Source organism: Oculina patagonica, chromosome 9 (assembly GCF_052425735.1).
Source record: "Oculina patagonica isolate OP01 chromosome 9, crgOcupat, whole genome shotgun sequence".
NCBI classification, from domain to species: Eukaryota; Metazoa; Cnidaria; class Anthozoa; order Scleractinia; family Oculinidae; genus Oculina; species Oculina patagonica.
The window spans coordinates 22028781-22053870 of record NC_135766.1 but is presented as its reverse complement, the minus strand read 5'-3'; the positions used below and the strand labels follow the sequence as shown (position 1 = coordinate 22053870).

The 25090-nt window shown below is 37.0% G+C and overlaps 1 protein-coding gene and 1 long non-coding RNA gene across 4 annotated transcripts; one reads left to right on the top strand and one right to left on the bottom strand.

Annotated features, from left to right (window-relative positions):
• Window positions 1-4627: 4627 nt before the first annotated feature.
• On the top strand, window positions 4628-12608 carry LOC144666487 (uncharacterized). Of its 3 annotated transcripts, none has more exons than XM_078527915.1 (4): window positions 4628-4723; window positions 9759-9905; window positions 11904-12057; window positions 12481-12608. In XM_078527915.1, exons 2-4 carry the CDS (start codon window positions 9764-9766, stop codon window positions 12494-12496), a joined length of 312 nt encoding a protein of 103 aa, XP_078384041.1. In that variant the 5' UTR covers window positions 4628-4723; window positions 9759-9763; the 3' UTR covers window positions 12497-12608. The 3 variants fall into 3 exon arrangements, with proteins under 3 accessions (XP_078384041.1, XP_078384042.1, XP_078384043.1); XM_078527916.1 differs by lacking the exon at window positions 4628-4723 and adding an exon at window positions 6452-6553; XM_078527917.1 differs by lacking the exon at window positions 4628-4723 and adding an exon at window positions 8251-8370.
• Window positions 12609-14183: 1575 nt separating this feature from the next.
• Window positions 14184-22679, bottom strand: LOC144666056 (uncharacterized). The gene is made up of 3 exons (XR_013573108.1): window positions 22537-22679; window positions 18548-18594; window positions 14184-15287 (listed from the first exon to the last, which is right to left on the bottom strand). It is a non-coding gene; the product is annotated as an uncharacterized LOC144666056 (long non-coding RNA).
• Between the last annotated feature and the right edge of the window lie 2411 nt (window positions 22680-25090).

Sequence of the window (25090 nt, the reverse complement as noted above, 5' to 3'; positions counted from 1 at the left end):
AACTTTCTGAAAATATACCATTAACGGCAGTCTGTGCAGTATTTGAGAGACTTCCAAGATCTAACTTACCTCGGTCATCTGTGAATAATTGTAACAATGCTGAATACGGGTAGCGTCCTATCTTAAGTGATTAAAGTCTACAGGGCGGTGATTTGAAATCCAAATTGAGGGTGTGAGAGATGGTAAACATGTGGTTTTATTTTATTGGTTATTGATGACAATTCGACTCTGGTGATTGGCTGCATTGAAATGAAGAGCACTATTATATGCTTTTTGCCTGGGGATATACGAAAACTCTTTCACGTCGATGACAAAGACGAATGCTTTGTCGAAAATACTGCGCGCAAAATGGTCTTCTCAGAGCATTTGTTACTGATGCATGAGCGACATTGACGTAATGAGTCAGAAATTTAGCCCATTTCGTTCACTGTCGCCGTTATTGAAATGGAATCCCTTCAGCAAAAAGTAGATGTAGTAGTAGTAGTACTTTAGTAGTACTTTATTTAAACACATGTCACCAATGAGCCTGGGGCTCGTTTAAAAGTGAACGTGTATTCTAAAAATTACAATGTAAAAAATTTAAATATGATTATCTATTCAATAAAAATACAAAAATTAGACTATAAAATTTAAAATTTAAAAACTAGACTATAAAAATTTAAAAACTACGTAGACAATAAAATTTAAAAATGTAAACTAATCGATACAAAGATTACAGCAGCAGTTGGCCTCGGTGGTCAGGTTAACATTTTTCAGTAAATTTTTAAAAATTCTAAGAGAGGACGCTCCTCTTATATTGTCAGGTAGGTTGTTCCATAAACGTGAAGTTATGTAGCGATAAGATTTCCTTTTCCATTGAAAATATTTTACGAGACGATTTTCGTCATCGACAGAGAGCAAACGAAACTGTCAGTCTACCAACAAGTGAAACAGGTTTGGAACGATGGCCACACATAGCCGTTTACCAATATTGTGCAGTTCATTACAGTCCCGTTGTTGTCAGAAGTCTCCCCAACATGCACAGAGTTGAAGGAGAATTCAATGGACTTAACGAAGGAAAAGGACGGATTTTATATCAGGAGCACAGTACAATGCGATAGCAGGTTATTCAAGCTGCCATGATGAATCTGCGCTCCAACATAGAAATGGTAAGAAATTTTATGTTTTTCCAAACTTGATGCTTGGTGAAATGGCATCCCGGAAAAATTTATTGTCAAAATATGGCTTATTCCGAGCATTAACTTGACTATACCTTATAAATTCATAAAATAAAACACGATTAAAAAATTCAAATTATTACATATCAAACAGGCGATAACATTACTTTGGTATGATAATAAAGACTTAGTGTTTATTTAGTAACGCTCAAATACAAACTGTAAACCATGATAGAGTTTTTAAGCTATGTATTGTGACAAATTCAATTTCTCTGATGAAAAAAAAGAGAATCTTGTAAGAAATATCTATTATCGCACATGCTCTTAACGAATCAAAACAATATATGCATTATTTGGTCATATGACGCATTAATATTGTCGCAAAAACAAATTTCACTTTTCAAGTTAAGGGAGGTGAAAAAACCCAACGTACTGAAGTGAGTAGCTTCATTCGACTTGGAAGCCAATTTTTGTTTCCTTACTGTAAAATTAAAACAGAAAAATAGATAAAAACAAGAGGTACTAAATTTATTTCATTGAAAACGACAAGCATATCATGATTTGCTCATGCAGTTTCTGAAGCTCAACACCTGGGGTAGCTGTGAAGCTTATGTAGAAAAACTATATTTATCTGTTTACATTAATGGAACACTGTTAAACCGAATTTTGTTCCTATGTTTGTGTTATATGAAAGTTAATATGTCGACAAACTGGCAACTGAGGGAAAACATTTTGTCTCCTTGATGGAGGTCATAGCCAATGCATTCGCGAATATTCCATGAGCGTGTAGCTCCGTTGTGAATCAATAAAAACTGAAAACTCGATTGAGGTCACTTGATTCTCGTGTGCATCAACCATGCGTGGAATATAATCGTTTCTTTTTCGCAAGTATTGAAAAGTGAAGACATACAAAGACAAAAGCCAAGTCAAATAACGAAAAACTGGCTGCACATGAAACAATAAAGATTATCAATGTATGAACAACAATTGTTTTATTTATAATTTTTTTTTTTCAGTTTTTTAATTTGCATGACCGACAACGAATTTCTCCCGTGATTGCCAACTCAACCATAAATTATACTAACAGGGTTATAGCGTGTACTAGGGATAAGCTCTAGTCATTTCCAAAAAGGAAGGCTTTAAGCTCGGAGTTCATTTCAACGTTTTAGTCGGTACAGGGAAGGTGAGACCATTTCAATTTCTTGACATTTAAGTTTTAGCAGTCTGTTTTCTTGTAAGATTTGTTTATGTCCAAGAAATATTCTCTTTTCACGTATTTGCCTGATTTGCCAGTAAAGTTAAACTAACAGAGGGCGTTCCCATTAACGGTACCAATATTGACCGGACAAAAGCCACTCTGTAAAAAGATGAGATCGTCTCTACATCGCAAAAAAGACTCAAATACGAGCTTCTTACCTTATTATGATTATAAGAAATTAACACTCACGTAATTCAAGCTCGGACGGTGCGAACTCAGTTGGGAGCGAAACCTTCGCCGGTAATTCAAATTGACGAATATTTAACAATTATCCTGCAAAATCGCGCGGAATATCGCCTGATACTAAGCCGACGACCTACAGCTCGTTAACGAAACGACTAGTAGCGTGTACTAGGGATAAGCTCTAGTCATTTCCAAAAAGGAAGGCTTTAAGCTCGGAGTTCATTTCAACGTTTTGATCGGTACAAGGAAGGTGAGACCATTGAAATCGCGGACATTGAAGTCGGCGAATTTTGATGCATCTTACAATTTCTTGACATTTTAGTTTTAGCAGTCTGTTTTCTTGTAAGATTTTTTTATGTCCAAGAAATATTCTCTTTTCACGTATTTGCCTGATTTTCCAGTAAAGTTAAACTAACAGAGGGCGTTCCCATTAACGGTACCAATATTGACCGGACAAAAGCCACTCTATAAAAAGATGAGATCGTCTCTACATCGCAAAAAAAAAAGACTCAAATACGAGCTTCTTACCTTATTATAAGAAATTAACACTCACGTAATTCAAGCTCGGCTCAAGTGCGAACTCGGTTGGGAGCGAAACCTTCGTAATTCAAATTGACGAATATTTAACAATTATCCTGCAAAATCGCGCGGAATATCGCCTGATACTAAGCCGACGACCTACAGCTCGTTAGCGAAACGACTTTAGACGTAGTCGAATCGACCTAAGACGTTAGCAAGCTATTCCTTAGCGAATTCACTCGTAGGCGAAACGACAGCAATTCGATTTAGGTTTTGGCCCCTGCTCTAAGGTTGTTGCTTTGAACATGTTGAAAGGTTTTGATTCTTAATTAGAGTACCAGCTCGCTTGCGACCTTGAGTTTAAATCCTGCAAATCTAAAACTAAAAAGGAAAACATACCCCGGTGATACAAATAACAAAAATGAACTTGTTTAAAGCCGCTTGTAAAAATTGATTGAAATGTATATTGAGTGACAAACTCTTGCCTCCTACGCACATGTTCTGCGTAGGAAGTTAAGGGACCTGGTGTTAGTGACGGAGTATTTAAGAGCGTTACAATAACCTTTTCCATTTTTCCAGATTGGCTAAACACTGTTTAACGGAAATGCGGTGTTATTTTTGTGTCAAAATATCAAAAAACTGGGAACAGAAAACATTTTGTCTTCATGCCGGAGGTCATAACTTGTTCCGACTCATGATTATTCCACGATCGCGCAGCTCAATTGTGAATTAAAACAAGAAGCTGAAACTCGACTGAGATCACTTGATTTTCGTGTGCAACAATCATGTGTGGAATATAATTGCGCAGTAACTATTCACAAGAGTAAAGCCCCCCCCAAAAAATAAAGATAAAATACGGTATACGTAGCTGCAACTAAACAGACTGAAACAGTAAAGATTATGAAGGTATCGACAGCAAAGTCCACGCAACCAGTTAGCTATTCTAATGGGAATTGCCAGCTCACCCATAAATTATACTACAATATGTATAACGTGTACTTGAGACAGGCAGATAAGTCACAGAATCCTTTAGAGCAGTAGAAAAACTATATTTATCTGTTTACATTAATGGAACACTGTTAAACCGAATTTTGTTCCTATGATTGTGTTATATGAAAGTTAATATGTCGACAAACTGGTAACTGAGGGAAAACATTTTGTCTCCTTGATGGAGGTCATAGCCAATGCATTCGCGGATATTCCACGAGCGTGTAGCTCCGTTGTGAATCAATAAAAACTGAAAACTCGATTGAGGTCACTTGATTCACGTGTGCATCAACCATGCGTGGAATATAATCGTTTCTTTTTCGCAAGAATTGAAAAGTGAAGACATACAAAGCCAAAAGCCAAGTCAAATAACGACAAACTGGCTGCACATGAAAGAATAAAGATTATCAATGTATGGACAGCAATTGTTTTATTTATAATTTTTTTTTCAGTTTTTTAATTTGCATGACCGACAACGAATTTCTCCCGTGATTGCCAACTCAACTATAAATTATACTAACAGGGTTATAGCGTGTACTAGGGATAAGCTCTAGTCATTTCCAAAAAGGAAGGCTTTAAGCTCGGAGTTCATTTCAACGTTTTAGTCGGTACAAGGAAGGTGAGACCATTTCAAATTTCTTGACATTTAAGTTTTAGCAGTCTGTTTTCTTGTAAGATTTTTTTAAGTCCAAGAAATATTCTCTTTTCACGTATTTGCCTGATTTGCCAGTAAAGTTAAACTAACAGAGGACGTTCCCATTAACGGTACCAATATTGACCGGACAAAAGCCACTCTATAAAAAGATGAGATCGTCTCTACATCGCAAAAAAAAAATCAAATACGAGCTTCTTACCTTATTATAAGAAATTAACACTCACGTAATTCAAGCTCGGACGGTGCGAACTCGGTTGGGAGCGAAACCTTCATAATTCAAATTGACGAATATTTAACAATTATCCTACGAAATCGCGCGGAATATCGCCTGATACTAAGCCGACGACCTACAGCTCGTTAGCGAAACGACTTTAGACGTAGTCGAATCGACCTAAGACGTTAGCAAGCTATTCCTTAGCGAATTCACTCGTAGGCGAAACGACAGCAATTCGATTTAGGTTTTGGTCCCTGCTCTAAGCTAGGTTGTTGCTTTGAAAGGTTTTGATTCTTAATTAGAGTACCAGCTCGCTTGCAACCTTGAGTTTGAATCCTGCAAATCTAAAACTAAAAAGGAAAACGTACCCCGGTGATACAAATAACAAAAATGAACTTGTTTAAAGCCGCTTGTAAAAATTGATTAATATGTATATTGAGTGGCAGACTCTTGCCTCCTACGCACATGTTCTGCGTAGGAAGTTAAGGGACCTGGTGTTAGTGACGGAGTATTTAAGAGCGTTAAGATAATTTTTTCCATTTTTCCAGATCGGCCAAACACTGTTTAACGGAAATGCGGTGTTATTTTTGTGTCAAAATATCAACAAACTGGGAACAGAAAACATTTTGTCTTCATGCCGGAGGTCATAACTTGTTCCGACTCATGATTATTCCACGATCGCGCAGCTCAATTGTGAATTAAAACAAGAAGCTGAAACTCGACTGAGATCACTTGATTTTCGTGCATGTGCAACAATCATGTGTGGAATAAAATTGCGCAGTAACTATTCACAAGAGTAAAGCTCCCCCCAAAAAATAAAGATAAAATACGGTATACGTAGCTGCAACTAAACAGACTGAAACAGTAAAGATTATGAAGGTATGGACAGCAAAGTCCACGCAACCAGTTAGCTATTCTAATGGGGATTGCCAGCTCACCCATAAATTATACTACAATATGTATAACGTGTACTTGAGACAGGCAGTAAGTCACGGATTCCTTTAGAGCAGTAGAAAAACTATATTTATCTGTTTACATTAATGGAACACTGTTAAACCGAATTTTGTTCCTATGATTGTGTTATATGAAAGTTAATATGTCGACAAACTGGCAACTGAGGGAAAACATTTTGTCTCCTTGATGGAGGTCAAAGCCAATGCATTCGCGAATATTCCACGAGCGTGTAGCTCCGTTGTGAATCAATAAAAACTGAAAACTCGATTGAGGTCACTTGATTCTCGTGTGCATCAACCATGCGTGGAATATAATCGTTTCTTTTTCGCAAGTATTGAAAAGTGAAGACATACAAAGACAAAAGCCAAGTCAAATAACGAAAAACTGGCTGCACATGAAACAATAAAGATTATCAATGTATGAACAACAATTGTTTTATTTATAATTTTTTTTTTTCAGTTTTTTAATTTGCATGACCGACAACGAATTTCTCCCGTGATTGCCAACTCAACCATAAATTATACTAACAGGGTTATAGCGTGTACTAGGGATAAGCTCTAGTCATTTCCAAAAAGGAAGGCTTTAAGCTCGGAGTTCATTTCAACGTTTTAGTCGGTACAGGGAAGGTGAGACCATTTCAATTTCTTGACATTTTAGTTTTAGCAGTCTGTTTTCTTGTAAGATTTTTTTAAGTCCAAGAAATATTCTCTTTTCACGTATTTGCCTGATTTGCCAGTAAAGTTAAACTAACAGAGGGCGTTCCCATTAACGGTACCAATATTGACCGGACAAAAGCCACTCTATAAAAAGATGAGATCGTCTCTACATCGCAAAAAAGACTCAAATACGAGCTTCTTACCTTATTATGATTATAAGAAATTAACACTCACGTAATTCAAGCTCGGACGGTGCGAACTCGGTTGGGAGCGAAACCTTCATAATTCAAATTGACGAATATTTAACAATTATCCTGCGAAATCGCGCGGAATATCGCCTGATACTAAGCCGACGACCTACAGCTCGTTAGCGAAACGACTTTAGACGTAGTCGAATCGACCTAAGACGTTAGCAAGCTATTCCTTAGCGAATTCGATCGTAGGCGAAACGACAGCAATTCGATTTAGGTTTTGGCCCCTGCTCTAAGGTTGTTGCTTTGAACATGTTGAAAGGTTTTGATTCTTAATTAGAGTACCAGCTCGCTTGCGACCTTGAGTTTAAATCCTGCAAATCTAAAACTAAAAAGGAAAACATACCCCGGTGATAGAAAATAACAAAAATGAACTTGTTTAAAGCCGCTTGTAAAAATTGATTGAAATGTATATTGAGTGGCAGACTCTTGCGTCCTACTCACATGTTCTGCGTAGGAAGTTAAGGAACCTGGTGTTAGTGGCGGAGTATTTAAGAGCGTTAAAATAACCTTTTCCATTTTTCCAGATCGGCCAAACACTGTTTAACGGAAATGCGGTGTTATTTTGGTGTCAAAATATCAAAAAACTGGGAACAGAAAACATTTTGTCTTCATGCAAGAGATCATAACTTGTTCCGACTCATGATTATTCCACGATCGCGCAGCTCAATTGTGAATTAAAACAAGAAGCTGAAACTCGACTGAGATCACTTGATTTTCGTGCATGTGCAACAATCATGTGTGGAATATAATTGCGCAGTAACTATTCACAAAAAAAAAGCCCAAAAATAAAATAAAGATAAAATACGGTATACGTAGCTGCAACTAAACAGACTGAAACAGTAAAGATTATGAAGGTATGGACAGCAAAGTCCACGCAACCAGTTAGCTATTCTAATGGGGATTGCCAGCTCACCCATAAATTATACTACAATATGTATAACGTGTACTTAAGACAGGCAGATAAGTCACGGAATCCTTTAGAGCAGTAGAAAAACTATATTTATCTGTTTACATGAATGGAACACTGTTAAACCGAATTTTGTTCCTATGATTGTGTTATATGAAAGTTAATATGTCGACAAACTGGTAACTGAGGGAAAACATTTTGTCTTCTTCATGGAGGTCATAGCCAATGCATTCGCGAATATTCCACGAGCGTGTAGCTCCGTTGTGAATCAATAAAAACTGAAAACTCGATTGAGGTCACTTGAGTCTCGTGTGCATCAACCATGCGTGGAATATAATCGTTTCTTTTTCGCAAGAAAAATGAAGACATATAAAGGACAAAAGCCAAATCAAATAACGACAAACTGGTTGCACATGTAATAATAAAGATTATCAATGTATGGAAAGCAAATGTTTTCATCTGTTTGATTTGTATGACCGACAACGAATTTCTCCAGCGCTTGCCAACTCAGCCATAAATTATACTAACAGGGTTATAGCGTGTACTAGAGATAAGCTCTAGTCATTTCCAAGAAGAAAGGCTTTAAGCTCGGAGTTCATTTCAAAGTTTTAGACGGTAAAAGGAAGGTGAGACCATTTCAGTTTCTTGACATCTTAGTTTTAGCTGTTCGTTTGCTTGTAAGATTTTTTTAATTCCAAAAATATTCTCTTTTCACGTATTTGCGTGATTTGCAAGTAAAGTTAAACTAACAGAGAACGTTCCCATTAACGGTACCATTATTGACCGGAACAAAAGCCACTGTATAAAGACGTTAGCGTTTTAACTTTATTCTTTAGTGAAACCTCCAACAGCTCGTTAACGAAACGACTTTAGACGTAGGCGAATCGACCGAAGACGTAAGCAAACTGCTCGTAAGTGAATTTACTCGTAGGCGAAACGACGGCAATTCCAAAAGCTAGGACCCTCAAAGCGTTGTTTCGCGTCCTCACAAGAATCAATAAAAAGCTAAGCGAGGTTTCATGCTGAAAGCGTTCATTCGCGTCTTCACAAGCATGAATAAAACTTTTTGTGTTCAAAGCGCGGGTTCGGTTCTTCACAAGAATCAATAAACAGTTAAGTGAGGTTTCATGTTTAAAGCGTTGTTTCGCGTCTTTACTAGTATGAATTAGAAGTTAAGCAAAGTTACGTGTTCAAAGCGTGGGTTCGGGTCCTCACAAGAATCAATAAAAAGTTAAGCAAGATTTCATGTTTAAAGCGTTGTTTCGCGTCTTCACAAGCATGAATAAAACTTTAAGCAGTTTCATGTTCAAACCGTTGTTTCGCGTCTTCACTAGTATGAATTAGAAGTTAAGCAAAGTTTCGTGTTCAAAGTCTCCACAAGAATCAATAAACATTATAGCGAGGTTTTATGTTTAAAGCGTTGTTTCGCGTCTTCACAAGTATGAATAAAAAGTTAAGCAAAGTTTCGTGTTCAAAGCGTGGGTTCGGGTCCTCGCAAGAATCAATAAAACGTTAAGCAAGATTTCATGTTTAAAGCGTTGTTTCGCGTCTTCACAAGTATGAGGAATAACAGGGGAGATTTCAAGTTCAAAGCGTGAGTATGAATAAACAGTTTGGCATGGTTATTTTCGTGCTTCAAGTAATACCAAGCTTTTATTATTTAGACTTTGGTGGTCCGAATGAGACACGTGGCCAGGAGCCTATTACCTGACATGGCAAATTTACGCTATTCACTCCCCCAATGCAGCAAAATTGTCATGCCGAAAATTTTTCGATTACTCACGAGCTTTTCCGCTTAGCGTCGGCCAAAGTCCCTCAGCGCTACCAAGAACAAAAGGACTATTGTTTAATGCAAAATGTGAGAAGTTGAGCCAGAACAACAGACCATTTCTTGATACGAATAGAAACCAAGGAAGCAGACCTAAATAGCTAGTGACTATAATTGCAAATTGTCACATAGAACTGATTCACCTTAGCGTTTCCTCTCTTTATAAGCTCATTTTTTCCATTTCAGCCAACATGTCTTACATTCATAAGATTGTTTTGGCGTTTGTCATTGTACAAGTGGCAGTGGTTCTCGCCAAACCGTACGAGCCGGAAAATGACGATGAACTGAATCAGTTAAGTGACGGTATGGAGAACTCTGTTTACAAACGAGCAGGTGAGACTCATCTTAAATTGCTAACTTTGCTTTCTTTCCGATTAATTAGAAACTCATCCGAGTTCTATTGGAAACCCGCGAATCTGGTTTCTTCTTCCATTGGTTTCTATTCGCCGATAGAACACAATCAGACAACTATTCTTAATTTTTGGCTTAAAAGTGCATAAAATTGTAAGTTTTGGACTGCAATCCTTTAGGATTTTTACTAGTCAATCAGCTCACTCGCTCATAGAAAACTAGGGTAAGTAAACTAATTGTGAAATATTAATTCTACCATCCCTTGAATAATAAGCCAGTTAGGAGCCATGAAAACTGTTAGTTGCATATTCTGTGGTATTCCAAGGTCCGTCTTCCACGAAAACGATCTCCCGGCCTTCAGCGCGGCCTCCAAGTTTTCCCGCCGAAAGCATAATTGGCAGCGCGCGCCATTTATTTGTTTTCAACCCTGAACGAAGAACCAAATTATTCGCTCGAATATGATTTTTTTTTCGTTTATGTTTTCGAAAAAACCTTATAACAGAGACGGAAAACTCTATGCAGACGTTGAGAAACGAAATAAGCAAATTATAATTTTTTTTGTGGGGGGGGGGGGATGGGGGACAAAAAGACTCACATGTGATGCAACAGCATCGATAGATCAACCCGTTATATTAGTTTGCTGCATTGTAATTAATAAATGGCCAATTATTCCAAAGGTAGTCCGAAACAGTGGAAAACATGGGAAATTCAGGAAAATTAATACAGTATTTGCATTACAATACGTATAAATGCTTTTAGAAAATTCTGTTGACATAACCATACATAGATTAATCACCACTCATCCCCTTTGCGTTCTCCCTCGTTAAATTCCCTCGTGGTTTAACAAGATTCTTAAAATGGATGATTCCTCTAAGATATTATTCATCCTATTTCTGAAACTTTCACCTCTCATCTTAAGAAATTAAAAATGTTTACTGTTTTCCGGGATCTTTTCCGAGGTTAAGAATATTTAAAAACCGACGTTTCGATCAGTTTCACTGATCTTCTTCAGGCTGTTGTTAAAAATGACAAAATTGCGGATTGTTTGTCATCACAAATGACAAACACAGATGACAAACAATCCGCCATATTGTCATTTTTAAGCGATGACGTGCACTGATGACGTCATCGCTTTAATGCAGGCATCCGATCGACCGGATCCGTTTAGCGCAGTTGAACAGAAATCAAGTTTAACTTAATAACAAGAAATCGCCGCGTAGAACACAAAAGCAAAATACTCTCGTGCAGTTAGAATGGAACACTACAATGTATAAACGAAAGAGACTAAATTTTATATGATGGGGTTTATTAGATTTAGTAGACAGAAATTTTTTTAATTCTTAGAAGATACAGGGCCGCTGTGAGCAAGAGACCGTTTGACCTTTCTCGCAGCTTAAAAGCTAGCTCCCACGTATCGTATGTCGTTTATCGCAAGTCACGCTATAATATAACGTAATCTTTGTTGAGTCAACATAGGGAAATCTAAAAAAAAATATAAAATAAAATATTGCTGTTGTTCAATTGAGCAACTGTGATCTACGAAGAAAATGTATTTTTAACTTTGCATCCTTGAGCTGTAAATTCATAACTACTGTATTTATTTGAATTCCATCAGATCCTAACTATGCTATTTATACAATCACTAACATTGCTTCTTAGGTTTAAAAAATGTAAGCTGCAGTTGGATAACAGTCTTAATCACGAACAAGGCGTCAGCTACTTTTATTTACGTTAAGTTTTTGACAAATTTCCTCAGAAAATTATGTAAGACCCCTTGTGAAACGTCATCGCCTCTGCATGTATTACATGCCGTTTATTAACAACAGCCTGAAGAAGATCAGTGAAACTGATCGAAACGTCGATTTTTAAATATTCTTAACCTCGGAAAAGATCCCGGAAAACAGTAAACATTTTTAATGAGATTATTCATATCGTCTACCTTTTTTACCATGTTTTTTTTTTTTCATTTTTTATCTCAAGCCGACTGCGGCAGTGGCTGCGAACTAGAAGGCTGTTTTTCCCGAAAGTGCCGATCATCCTGCAATTATAAAGAATACCACGTATCAATTTTTGACAACAGGTGTTCCGGTGGATACAAGTGCTGCATGTGTCACACTGGCTGGCATAATGGCTGGTAAGTTATGAAGCAGTATTACCTGGTTGTACATGACTGTTGAAGTCAAGCGATTTTGGAATTATACTGTTAATAAAGTTTCTTGGTGGCAATCGCATAGAAATTAAAACAGAAATATAAAAACAATAATTAAAAAAACACACTACAAAATGATAATAATAATAATAATAATAATAATAATAATAATAATAATAATAATAATAATAATATAATTGTTGATTAATTCTGAATAAATAGATATTTACTAATTGCCAATGGCACTTAAGTACCACAAATGAGGCGCAACCTTATCTCTAAGTCACAAACGAATCTCTGGTACCTTTAAAAATATTTTTTTTCTAAAGTTTACAAAAATTTCATAGAAACAGCACTCAAACTTAATATTGATAAGTTAATCAAACGGTTCTCTTTTTGTTTCTACAGCGCCTACGATAATTAATGTGGCCGATCAGCAGAAAGCAGCAATATTGCCGCACAGCAGTGCGAGGTACTTTAGTAAAACTTTGTGTGTATCACAAGACAAAGTGAAAAATAAAAGCAATATTGCCAAATGGAGTGTGTCAAATATTCAGTCGGTATATGTCAGTGGAGAAATGGAGTTCTAATGGTCCTTGCTGGTCATCAAAAAATTGCGGGTCGTTTCAAACAACGTTCAGATTGCGCTCGTTCAGTCATTAAGGTCATTACCCTGAAATAGAACTGAACATGGATTTTTAACCAAACTTCACCTACGCGTTTGTTACGTTAAGGGAACTTAAATTTTGAAATAAAAAAGGGGGGTCACCATATTCGTTTAGGAGCAGGAAGACCTTGTATACTTCACATAATTCTTTATAATTCCTCTGTGAGTACTGGCAAAGTACACGTTTTTAGCGATAATTTAATTTTCAAACATAGGTCTAGGAATTGATCTGTTAAACTCAAACGCACGACAAATTATATATAACAGCAGAAAAAGATCATAGTACTAGAAACTTTGCATGTCTCAGTGGAAACGGTATTAATTTTTACAAGCACGTTAAGTGGCCAGATTATTGAGTTCTAGCCTTCTCAACCCTTCGTAATGTCCTATTCAAGCAAAGTTCGCGTCAAATGTCTTTTATTCTAATAATAAAATAGCAATAAAAAGTACCAAGATTTACAAGATTAAAAAAAGTTTTAAATACATATAAATTTACTACTTAGTAAGTTAAAAAGCCTCTATTACCTTGTTATTCTAAAGCTAGGTTATATCTAAAAATTAAACGATTAAAGAAAATCCTTTTAAAACGCTCACTTTTGATGCTTGGTCGGACGCTTGACCTCGTCCGTAAATTGCAGCAGCAGGCCTTTACTCGCGGAATAAAAAGCGACAGGGGGTGATGGCGACCTGAAACACCATTTTAAAGGTGCTATGGTCCTGCTTCTGTACCATTGATCGTATATTATAATTCCTTGTAGTAAAAAAAAATTATTTAACTCGCCTAAACTTGCCTAAACTCGCATTACATCTCGCACAAACTCGCTCGCCACTAAGCAAAATACATGTAGATTCCAATTTAATTATCTTATTCTACTTTCAGTGTAATTTCGAAATTAATCCACAAAGGCAAGTCGCCAGAGAAAATGGATTTCAAAAGTAGCTTAAAGTGCAGAAGATAGTGATTTGTAACGAAAACAGGATCTTTTAAGCCAAATTTAAGCATGGAAACATGATCATAAAATTCGGTAAAATATTTAAATAACTACTTAAATCAGTGAAGGAACATTTCATAAACACTGCAAATACAAAAGAAGGTACGGATGGCCAAAACGGACGAAGATTGAAACGGGTTGCGATTTGGGTTTTTGAAATATTGTTGGGCTGGACAGTTTTCAAAGTTAATCTCGTTTGCTTGTAACTCGTGTAACTTTAATTTATAGCTCCCGGGAAACAAGTTTGGCTGCAATGAAGCTATGATTTTGTTATTTAGATCCATAGAAGTTATTTCTTTGCAAACATTAAGTTTGATAGTGTGTATTTGGCAAAGTTAACAAAAGAAACTTATCTCAGCCGTTACACAGTCTCTTTAAGAAAATACGTAAATTGACCCATCCCATCCTTCTGAAAAGAGTAAACAAGCAAGAAATCAAACAAACACTTGCAACACAATCAGGGTTTTTATTTTCTGCTTATTGTTCAAGTGTGTCTATTGGTGTTTACAAAGTAGTGCTTTAAAATTGTTGTACTAATATAGCGTATCAACAAAGCACAGACAAAACTAGGAAATAATCAAGTGATAAAACAAAAACCTTATCTATGGAAAATGACCTTATTCTAAACTGATAGCCACAAGGACAGGCACAAGTGTAATCATGACTGGATAAGAAAAACGAACAGACTAATAGGCCATTTCCGAGTTACCATTTGCCTCTGTTTCAAAACGAGTCTACGTGCTAAACCATTCAAATAAAAATGATTTTGATTTGCATGAAAATGGACCTGTAGGTGAAACTCATTTCCATATGAGTTGTAGGGCATGGAGTTCCCGGTGTTGTAGTCTGGTCTTTGCCCGTTGTATTGTGCTTACTGTGAAATGCTCGGAGATATTAGCTGTATAAGCTACTCTTCAAATCCGAGGGTAAACAAAGTGATGATGATGATGATGAATGGCTTCGCACGTAGACTCGTTTTGAAACAGAGGTTAAAGGTGACTGGGAAATGGCCTACATTCTTTTCATGCACATCTCACAAGAAAGGGGCCTGGGTTCAATTACCGGACCCGGCGTCATATGTGGGTTGAGTTTGTTGTTGGTTCTCGCCTTGCTCCGAGGGGTTTTCTCCGAGTTCTCCGGTTTCCCTCCCTCCTTAAAGAAACCAACATGCCAAATTCCAATTCAATCTGTAATAGAGGACCCGCATAGGGCTGATGCGGCTTCCTCTCTAAATATAGTAATTTTTTAAAAAAGCAGGAAAACAAGAAAACAAAATTGTTCGTTCTTCTTCTGCTAATGCTAATGCTCCTAGCGAGGAAAGCGCAAGAAGAGTGAGTGTGATCGTTTTTCTTATCGGCCATGTTGGCTTATACTTGTGCTCGTGCTTACGCTTGTGTTTAAACCCAATTAAAATCATCCTGATGTGTTTTGAGTATACAGATGACGTCATGTGCTAATCAAACACAGCACCGCTGATCTTAAGCATCGTGTTGCTGCTGACGTCGTGCAATGTCAAGGAAGCGTTTGAATGGGGTGTCACGATAGCGGCTGCCAGACTGTTTATAAGAGAAAAAAGAAAAAGAAAACATTCAATAAAGACTCAACAAACGTCAATGGCACATCAACAGGAGCACAGAGGATTTTCACGATTTAATTTACGTAATAACAATAGACCTATTCTGATAACGTGGTTTGTTTGTTGTCCCATTTCATACCATTTGATGTCACTCCAGATAATTTTCCTTTCAAATTTAATCATATTCGCACGCTTGAGTAAATCTCAGAAAAAAAAAAACAACTATCACTGGCAAAGTCCATTGTTTGAGATCTAACTTTTTTTCCTCTAGTGGTAAAGTAAGCAATTGGAACGGTACAGTTGTGAGCTCTGATTTTTTTCAACAGGATTAAAACATGTTTTGTAGTAGAAAACAGTACCAGTAGTTTCTCTTTTTATTACTCCACTATTGCGCCTTTTACCATATTAGGGCAAAACAACGCGCAAAATATGCCACGTTATTACACAGTAGAACAGGGCAAAAATACGGGCGGACAAACTACAACAACAACATCCTCTTTATTTCCTTATCATTAAATTAAATTACAGAATTATTATATAAATATATTGCTAAAGATAAGGAGTTCTGGCAACCCGAAATAACCACTAGGTTAAAAATGCCGGGTTGTCAGTTTACAAATTGAGTAGTCAAATTTTGGCAAGAAGCTGAAATTACACGCGTAATCTATTACCTTAAATAAAAAATATAAATGAACTGAATATTGAAGAATATCAGAAACATAATGGTAAGGCGTTGCAAAAACAGTGATATTATCTTAATGTGAAGAAAAGGGAAAAGTTAATTGACTAGTAGCTTTGGAGAAAGCTCTGTTTCAGTTTAATTTTAAATGATGAAAGTGGCAAGTGTTTTATATCATAATCAATGGCATTCCATATCTTAGGGCCTTGAAATCGAATATTAAATTTTCCATGATTTGTTCTTGCTTTGGGGAGATAGTAAGACTGTTTTGCAGAATGCCTAGTATGATAACTGTGGACAGTATCTAACTTGGTGAAGAAGGACTGGAATACAGAGGGTAACAATTGATTATAAAATTTATACATGAAAGTGGCAATAACGAAGGTAACGAGATCAGAAAATTTAATAATCTCCAGAGACTTGAATAGTTGACTGGAGTGATGATCAAAGCTAGAGAATGTCATCACCCTTACAGCTTTTTTTTTGTAAGATAAAAAATGGATTTACAGTAGACTCATATTACTCCAGGCAATCAGTCCATAAATCAGAAAAGGATATACTAAGCCATAATATAAAGTTAATAGAATTTCTTGACTTACATAATGACGGATTTTGCTAAGAATTCCAATACTTCTCCTGAACTTCTTAACGGTGCAGTCAACAGGTTTTTTCAAACTAAGATTAGAGTCTATCATAATGCCCAAATATTTGATACAGTATTCTTACGGAATACTGGCCCAAACAAAGTGGAAAAATTGGTGGAATAATAAATCCCTTATTCGATGGTTTAACATATAATACGAGCGGAGATTTTGCTCATTGCTCGTATTTTTCCTTGCCCCTACGGGGCTCGGAAAAATACTACACAACTCGCAAAATATCCGCGCGTATTATATGTTAAACCATCGAATAAGGTGTATTTATTACCTGTAGTCGTCAGTAAGCTCGCGAAAACGTGCGCGAGCAAACTCACAATTGGTTTTGGTTTTTCTTCTAATTGGCTGAGAAAGTGGCGCGATATTTTTGAGCCAATCAATAAGCGTAATAATGCAAAACCAAAGTAAAAGCAAATGACCTTCATGAATACCACTCTATACACTCTTTTTTTTTAAAATAAGAATACAGTTTTTCCGACCCAGGCTGAATATTCTCATTTTTCTGCCGATTTTACGCTGAAAATATTCTTATGAACATTCTTAAAAAATACCGTTTGACATTTCCGTTTTAGCAAGTATTGGGTAATCAATTACAAGTGTTTGGTGTCCAGATCTGTATTGTGTTCCATTGTGCACATGTACCATTGCTCTTCGTTGCAGCCTGGCCGTTTTGGCTTTAAACAAAGCATTCCTCACGGAGATAAAGTGACGGAAATGAAAATACCTGATTTTGTTTCAAAAACTATATTCTTTTCAAAATCTCAGCCTTGGGTTTATTCTTAAAATATTCTTAAAAATTCGCAAATTTCAGCCTCGATATAATTCTTATAAACTAGATTCTTATAAAAAAAGAGTGTAGAGCAGTTTTCAATTGAGTGTCGTAAAACGAGAGGCAAAGCTATTACTCTGGCCAATCACAAAGGACACAGACAATCCAGTGAACCAATCAAAACTCGAAGCAAGTACTCTTGAACGGTCAACAAGCGAAAGTAATCCCGTAATACCGAAGGAAATGCCGTTTCTATCTACCTATGAAAAACATGCTTTTCACAGGTTTACACAGGCTGCAAATTTTGCAAACCTGTGAACAGGGCGCTTCCACAAGGTCCTGTGAAAATTTGTAACCTATTTAGGTACTCGATCATGCTAAAGTTCTGGCATGTCAACTTGGAAGTTTGCATTCTGACCCTTTTTTATTACGATTAACCACTTCTGGAAATCTTATGCACAATATTGATACATCTTTCTATTTCAAAATCGCTAAATCACCGAAATCCCTCGATGTTGTTGACAAGCTTTATGTTCAAGCTTTATCTTTCGATCGCCGTTGTGAAGCTGTCACTTCAGAGAACTAAAAAACGTAAAGGATCACAAAAGATCATTCTACAAATTTGCATACACAATTAAAACAAATAAAGGTGTCTTTCAATAGGTATTTCAGGCGTTTATTATCATTTTCTTTTGACTGGTATGCTAAGATACGACATTCGCACCGGATTGCTCGACTGCCTGTTTTCGACACTACATTTATACTACTAGAGAAAAAACACAGACACGAAGAAGATCTAATATAAACTATGGGCTAGATATTGTGTGTGTACCAGATATTGAATTTGTTTATGCATTACATCGATTTCGTGATATAAAGCAATAAATATGAACTTGCCTTCAGCTGTCAGCCGCCGTTTTCCTTAGCCACACAGCGAGTCAAGAGCGGAAAAGCGGACTAGTACCAGTCCCTCTCCGCATCAAAACTGTAGCATTGTATGCCCGTTTCACCGCCCTCTGACGCCCTGCTTTCGACACTCAAGTGAAAACCGCTCTAAACCCTAACCCATAGTGAAAATCACAGGGGCCGATTACCTGGCGAATTTCAGCCCGGGCTTTAAAAGCTCAGTTACTCACCCGTGTGGGGCACTTGTCAGGTGTGTAACCACAGCACCTGTAGTGTTTTTTTTTTTTTTTTCTTTTTTTTTCCAACAAGCAGGTTACAATACACACAATAACTTACTTACATTTCACGTTACATTACATTATACATTACTTATACTTATAACTTAACTCTGTGACTTATTTACAATACACTACTTGCAGTATATAGCTTAGAATAACCTACAGTACAGAACTTACAATTAACTTCTTACATTACACTAATAAATTTACATTTTTCTTAAAAAAAAAAAAAATTATAAAACACAAAGACAGTGCCATGCCTACAGACAATATATATGTATAACGACATACAGTTCAGTAAGTTGCCTTTAATTGATTAGATAGCTGTTTCGAGACAAGAAGTGCCACCAGCTTGCCAGCTATTTTAAAATGAGAGGAGGTAGCCTAACAGATCCTTCCATTTGTCATAATGAAAGTTGATCTTGTTATTTTCTTTAGCAATTAAACGTTCAGAATCATAGACTGCTTTCAAAGTTTTTGTGAAACTGATTACGCTAGGAAGAGAGTTGTTATGTTTACATCTGAAAATATGTTGTTTTCCTAATAGAATTAGATGATTCTTTAGAAATGCATTTTCAACTGCGTCGGTGATCCCTAGGATCACTTCTCTTTCAATTAGCTCATAACCCCCCAATAGATGCTTAATTGATTGCCAAAAGTTTGCTACCAACGGACAATGGAAAAAGAAGTGGGACATGTTTTCCTCTGAGGATTGGCAGAAAGAGCAGAGAGGAGAGTTAGACTTGCCAATTTTGAAGAGGAAATCATTTAAAGGAAGTATTCTGTTAAATATCTTGTACTGAAATTCACGCGTTTTGGTGTCTATTGCGGATCTAAAAGCATTGCTGTAGATTCTCTTCCAGTCAAGGGCGTGCTCTGCAGAAGCATATGAAACATCGAATTTCTTTTTTGCCGACGGACTAATCGAAATCTTTGACACCGAAATATTGTAGATTTTTTTAGAGGACAATTCACTTAATAAAAGGGCATCATTGCCCGAGTACAAAAACACATCGTCCCATTTATGGTTAGTTTTAATGAGCACCGATGGAGGGTCGTTGGTCATCACTTTCTTCCATTCAGGTGGAAGGCAATCATAAAGACCGTTCAAAAATAAGAGATCCAGGGCATTTAGATTTTGCAAGGTGGTGTGTGGCTTAATGTTTATCTCATTAAAAAGGTCTCCAACTTTATGTAGCCCCAAGGAGAAGAGTTTGCGGTTAAAAACTGATTTCTGTCCGATACAAATGAATTTGTTGTTCCATAAGATCTGGTTAACGATCTCATCCATTGAAGAGACAGGTGAGGCAGTAAAATTTGTCCAAGTTGCAAGACATTCTCTGTAGTAATCAGGGAGGTCCAATGGGAGCTTTGTGTACTCGAAGTTGCAGTGGAAAAGCAAACTGCCCCCGACTTTGTGAAGATGGTGGTCGAGAATAATTTTCCAGGAACAGGGTGAATCACCCAAATACTTTTTGATACATACTATCCTTTGCGTGTTAATGAGAGACTCAATGTGCGGCATATTTAACCCACCATTCTCGACACTGTTTATGAGAGCGAGCCGTTTAACTTTATCCTTGCCTTTCCACACAAGATTATACAGCACCTGATTGACCTCTTTAACAAAAGTTTTATTTGTTGAGACAAGAGAGAGGCGATAAAGAATTTTAGGAATGGCGAACGACTTGATTATTTGTATTTTCCCGAGCAAAGTGAGGCCTCTCCAGTTCCAGCTGTTAAGTGTCTTTCTAATTGATTCAATGATGGTATGAAAATTTAACTTATCTGAAAGCGTTTGATCATAAGTGAAATGTATCCCTAGAATTTTGACTACTTTTTTAATTTCATCTATTTTCAGTTCTTCTGCAGAGATATCAGAGATTCCAAGCTTCATAACCTCAGTTTTTTCTCTATTAACGTTCAGACCGGAGTATTGACCAAACAACTCTAGCTTGGCCAACAGGCAGTGAAAAGATGCGCTATCCTTAAGAAAGACCGTGAGATCATCAGCGAAGATGATAAGTTTAATTTCGTGGCCATCAACGTTCATTCCCCTAATGCATTCGTCATTTCTAATATGAATCGCGAGTGTTTCTAGGACTAGAATGAACAGATAGGGCGAGAGAGGATCACCCTGACGCACGCCGCGTGAAAGTTTAAAAGGTTGTGTAATAAATCCATTATTCATCACACAGCTGGAAATATTTGAGTAAAAAGCTGTAATCCAATTAATAAAGGATGGGCCGAAATTGAACTTCCTTAAGGCGTGTCTAAGAAAATTCCAGTTCACTGAATCAAAGGCTTTTTCGAAGTCAATTGCTACCAGTAATGAACTCATATTATTTGATGATGTTAGCTTGATAATATCGTCGATGGATCGGACAGCGTCGAAAATAGTTCTTCCTTTAACATATGCGTTTTGATTATGATGTACGATTTCCGGCAGAACCTTTTCTAATCTTTTAGCTATAGCTTTCGTGCCAATCTTTACGTCGACATTGATTGAAGAGATTGGTCTCCAGTTCTTTACCTGTCGTCTATCTTTATCTTTCTTCTCAATTAAGACGATAAGCGCTTGCTTTTGGGAGGAAGATAATTCGCCGTGTTTGTACGCGTAGTTTAGACTATTAACTAGCAGGCTACCCAAGAGCTTCCAGAAACATTTATAGAATTCTACAGTTAGTCCGTCGTTCCCTGGTGTCTTGTTGCTTTGAAAACTCGATAGAGTATTAAAACACTCTGCAAGGGTTAGCTCTCCTTCGCATAACTCTCGCATTGCTGGTGAAAGCTTAGGTATATTCCCAGAATTTAAGAAAGGACAATTTTCAGAAATTAGCTCTTCGGAGTTCTTTTCTTTATAGAGATTTGAGTAAAATGAGTGTAATTCGTCCATTATGCAGTTCGGGTCAACAGTAATATTACCATTCTTGCGTTCAAGTTTTCTTATAGTGCTTTTTGTCTTCTTATTGTTTTGTAGATTAAGGAAATACTTATTATTTTTCTCACCTTTTTCGTACCAAGTTGCACGTGATCGTATTATTGCTCCTTTCGTAATGTACTCGTATTCTTTTTCGTATGCGCTTTTTAAAGTGTCAATTTCATTTTGTGTATCATCATTTGGAGAGTCAGCTAATTTTTCCTCAGCAATTTTCAGTTTATGTTCAATGCGCTTTATTTTTTCTCTCCGTTCTTTTGCTTTCGCTTTGCTATAAGTAATGGTCTCCTTACGGATATTGTATTTTAGCCAATCCCACTGAACTCTAGCATCATCAGAATAGTTAATCTCCTCAATCCAATCAGGAACAAGCTGCTCAATCAATTTAATGTATTGTTCATCATCGAGAAGACTATTATTAAATTTCCAAAAAGATGGACCGTGGTTTAAGTTCTTTACGCTATCAATATTCAAAATAATTGCGGAGTGGTCACTTTTGACGGAAGATAAGATGTCTACATTTTCTATGTCGTCCTGTAAAGAATTGCTGATTAACCAAAAGTCCAGTCGTCTTTGAATTAATGGATTTTTCTGTCTCCAAGTGAAGCGCTTTTTGTTCGGGTTGCGCACTCTCCATATATCGACCAGGTCATTTTGTAGCATAATATCATTGAGGTTCTTAATGCAATTCTTTATGGAAGGCCTTCCACCCGAACAGTCAAGATCTGGATCGAAAGTAGCATTAAAATCACCTCCAGTAATAACATAATGTTTAGATTGACATACTTTGTCTGCGAAGTGATTAGCAATTTCGTCTAAAAACTGACATTGTTCAGAGCCTTTTGTTGGGGCATAGATATTTGCTAGAAGAAACGGCGAGTCCTGAATTAAGGTATCTAGAATAACAAATCTTCCCGAATCATCGGTATGCGTTGAATTAACTTTAAAATCCAAATTTTCCCGCACTAAAACAAGGACGCCTTTACTGCGCAACTGTAGTGTTGCCAGACGTTGTTACGGGTTTTATAAAAATCCTTGCAGTCTTGGTCCAATTCGGCACTTCCGGCATAGTCAGAGTAGCATCCGTAACAGCCATTGTAAGCACATCTTCGGGTGAGATAACTGCCACGATCTGAAAATGGCACCGCTATTTCACAGAGATCCCTGGCAGCCGCTGCAAAGACATAAGAGCATTAGAAGTCTTTTAAAAACGCTCTTGTTTCTTGGCCATTTCAATTTCACCAGAAATAAAATACAAACAGCGGCAACAAACATAACACATGGACTATGCATGGTCTGAAAAAATAAGCTAAAATTTACTTGACGTTTCGCATGTTACAGCACGCATCTTCAGAAGTGACGGTTACAAAAAGCGAAAGATTTTAAAACTTAACAATACAAAGCGAGGTACTGGTAACGAGCTAAACAATAATTAACAACGGTGATAACAATAGGTGAGAGCTAATAAAGCCACAGCTTTTCAATGCGGGAAGGTTTTAAGTCCCGTATTAACAATGTTTCTTTTATTTTACACTGTAAGTCACATCGTCCACTGGATAAGACCTGGAAATGGTCCCATTTGATGCTGTGCCGAAGGTTGCCGGTCTACAAGCCAGTTGCTGGGACTGTGACGCTATCTATATTGGCAAAACAAAACGACGATTGAATGACAGAAAGGTTGAGCACTGTAAAGCCCTCACTCAAGTGGGTCACACTTCTGTCGTTGCTGATCACGCAACCTCCACTGGACACAACATCAAATGGGACCATTTCCAGGTCTTAGCCAATGGACGATGTGACTTACAGTGTAAAATAAAGAAACATTGTTAATACGGGACTTAAAACCTTCCCGCAATGACAACGTTGGCAGTGAAAAGCTGTGGCTTTATTAGCTCTCACCTATTGTTATCGCTGTTGTTAATTATTGAGTTTTAAAATCTTTCGCTTTTTGTAACCGTCACTTCTGAAGATGCGTGCTGTAACATTCGAAACGTCAAGTCAATTTTAGCTTATTTTTTTCAGACCATGCGTAGTCCATGTGTTATGTTTGTTGCCGCTGGTTGTATTTCATTTCTGTTGAAATTAGAAGTCTTGGTTGCAAAACAGAAAGCCTAAGATTTTATCGTTTTCAGTGTTAGGCCAGGACCAAACGTCGAACTTCACATGAGTCCAACCTAATGCAAAATGAGCAAAAACAATAGGTTTTGCTCATTTGCATTAGGTTCGACTCATGTGAAGTTCGACGTTTGGCCCTGGTCTTAGTTCGTTTAGAAAATACGAGTTAACGTTTTGTCTCAACCAGAGTAAAGATGAACTTGAAACTGACGTTCGATATAATATAGAGAATCTTTTTTAAATGCTTGTGATGCGTGGTGGCCTAATGGGCATGGTTAGCGCGCTGTACTCCGGATCGAACGGTCCGGGTTCCAGCCCTGGCCGGGGTCACTGTCTTGTGTTCTTAGGCAAGACACTTTACTCTCATAGTGCCTCTCTCCACCCAGGTGTATAAATGGGTACCGGCGAAATAATGCGGGGGGGGGGGGGGGGGGGCGATCAAACATTATGCAAACAAATGGACTAGCATCTATGAATAAACGAGAAAAGGTGTACATAGGAACGATTTGTTGAATTTTACTCTTGTGCCATGCTAAAATAGCAGAAATTTCAACATTAGACCATTCATGACTTTGATTTTTAATAAAATTCACTAGATAGGTACTTAAAATAAGCACTACGTCGAATTTCCCTTTGACTTAATTCCCCTCACATCAACGAACTCCAGAAAAGCCCAGTATTAAATAACTCCGCAACTAATTCTTCTGTAACAGCTTTAGTCCCAGGATTGCTGATCATTTTTGTTTTCAATTTTTTATAATGAACGGCTGTGTATAACTAACCTAACGGGTATCAATGACAGTTAGTTTACCTTGCATACACAGAATTGCCATCATTAGGAAAAGCACAGATATCGCAGTGTTAGCCGCCATTTTACTCTTGTTCAGTCACTGAAAATAAAACAGCATTAGTTCTGTTACCACCGTTTGCATATCACGGAAGGAAAATTGGCGTTTTCGTTCCAAGTCATATTGTGTGCAAACCATCAATGATAACCCCAATTAAGTATATATTTTCTGAAAGCTTATTGAATAAAGATTGTAATTTTGGATTTTGATCGTATAGACCATAATAAGCAACGTCAGCATTTTCTTTGCAATTATGATGTTGCGCAACTTTAGGTTTATTTGAGGACACATTTAAATGTGAGCCAAAACTTTTATGTGGCATTTTATCTACATATATTGGTCTAAAAAACAGTGTCTCAGATTTTTCTTTTCTTGCTCCATTAATTTTTTATGACTTTTTAATCCTAAAGAAGCCCTAAAAATGCTATTTTAAAGTTTAAAAATTCATTTATATAGTTTATTTGGGTTATCATTGATGGTATGCACACAATTTGGCTTGGAACGAAAACGCCAATTTTCCTTCCGTGATACCTTAAGATAAGAACTTCAATAGTTAGCTCCCACAGGGCTTTTCGGTAACTATTTACAATAAAA

Bases quoted from the DNA above. Each gene is read 5' to 3' on its own strand.
- LOC144666487 (XM_078527915.1), top strand. From the start codon at position 9,764: ATGTCTTACATTCATAAGATTGTTTTGGCGTTTGTCATTGTACAAGTG. The intron at 9,906-11,903 runs GTGAGACTCATC...TTTTATCTCAAG, and splicing joins CTCTGTTTACAAACGAGCAG to CCGACTGCGGCAGTGGCTGC.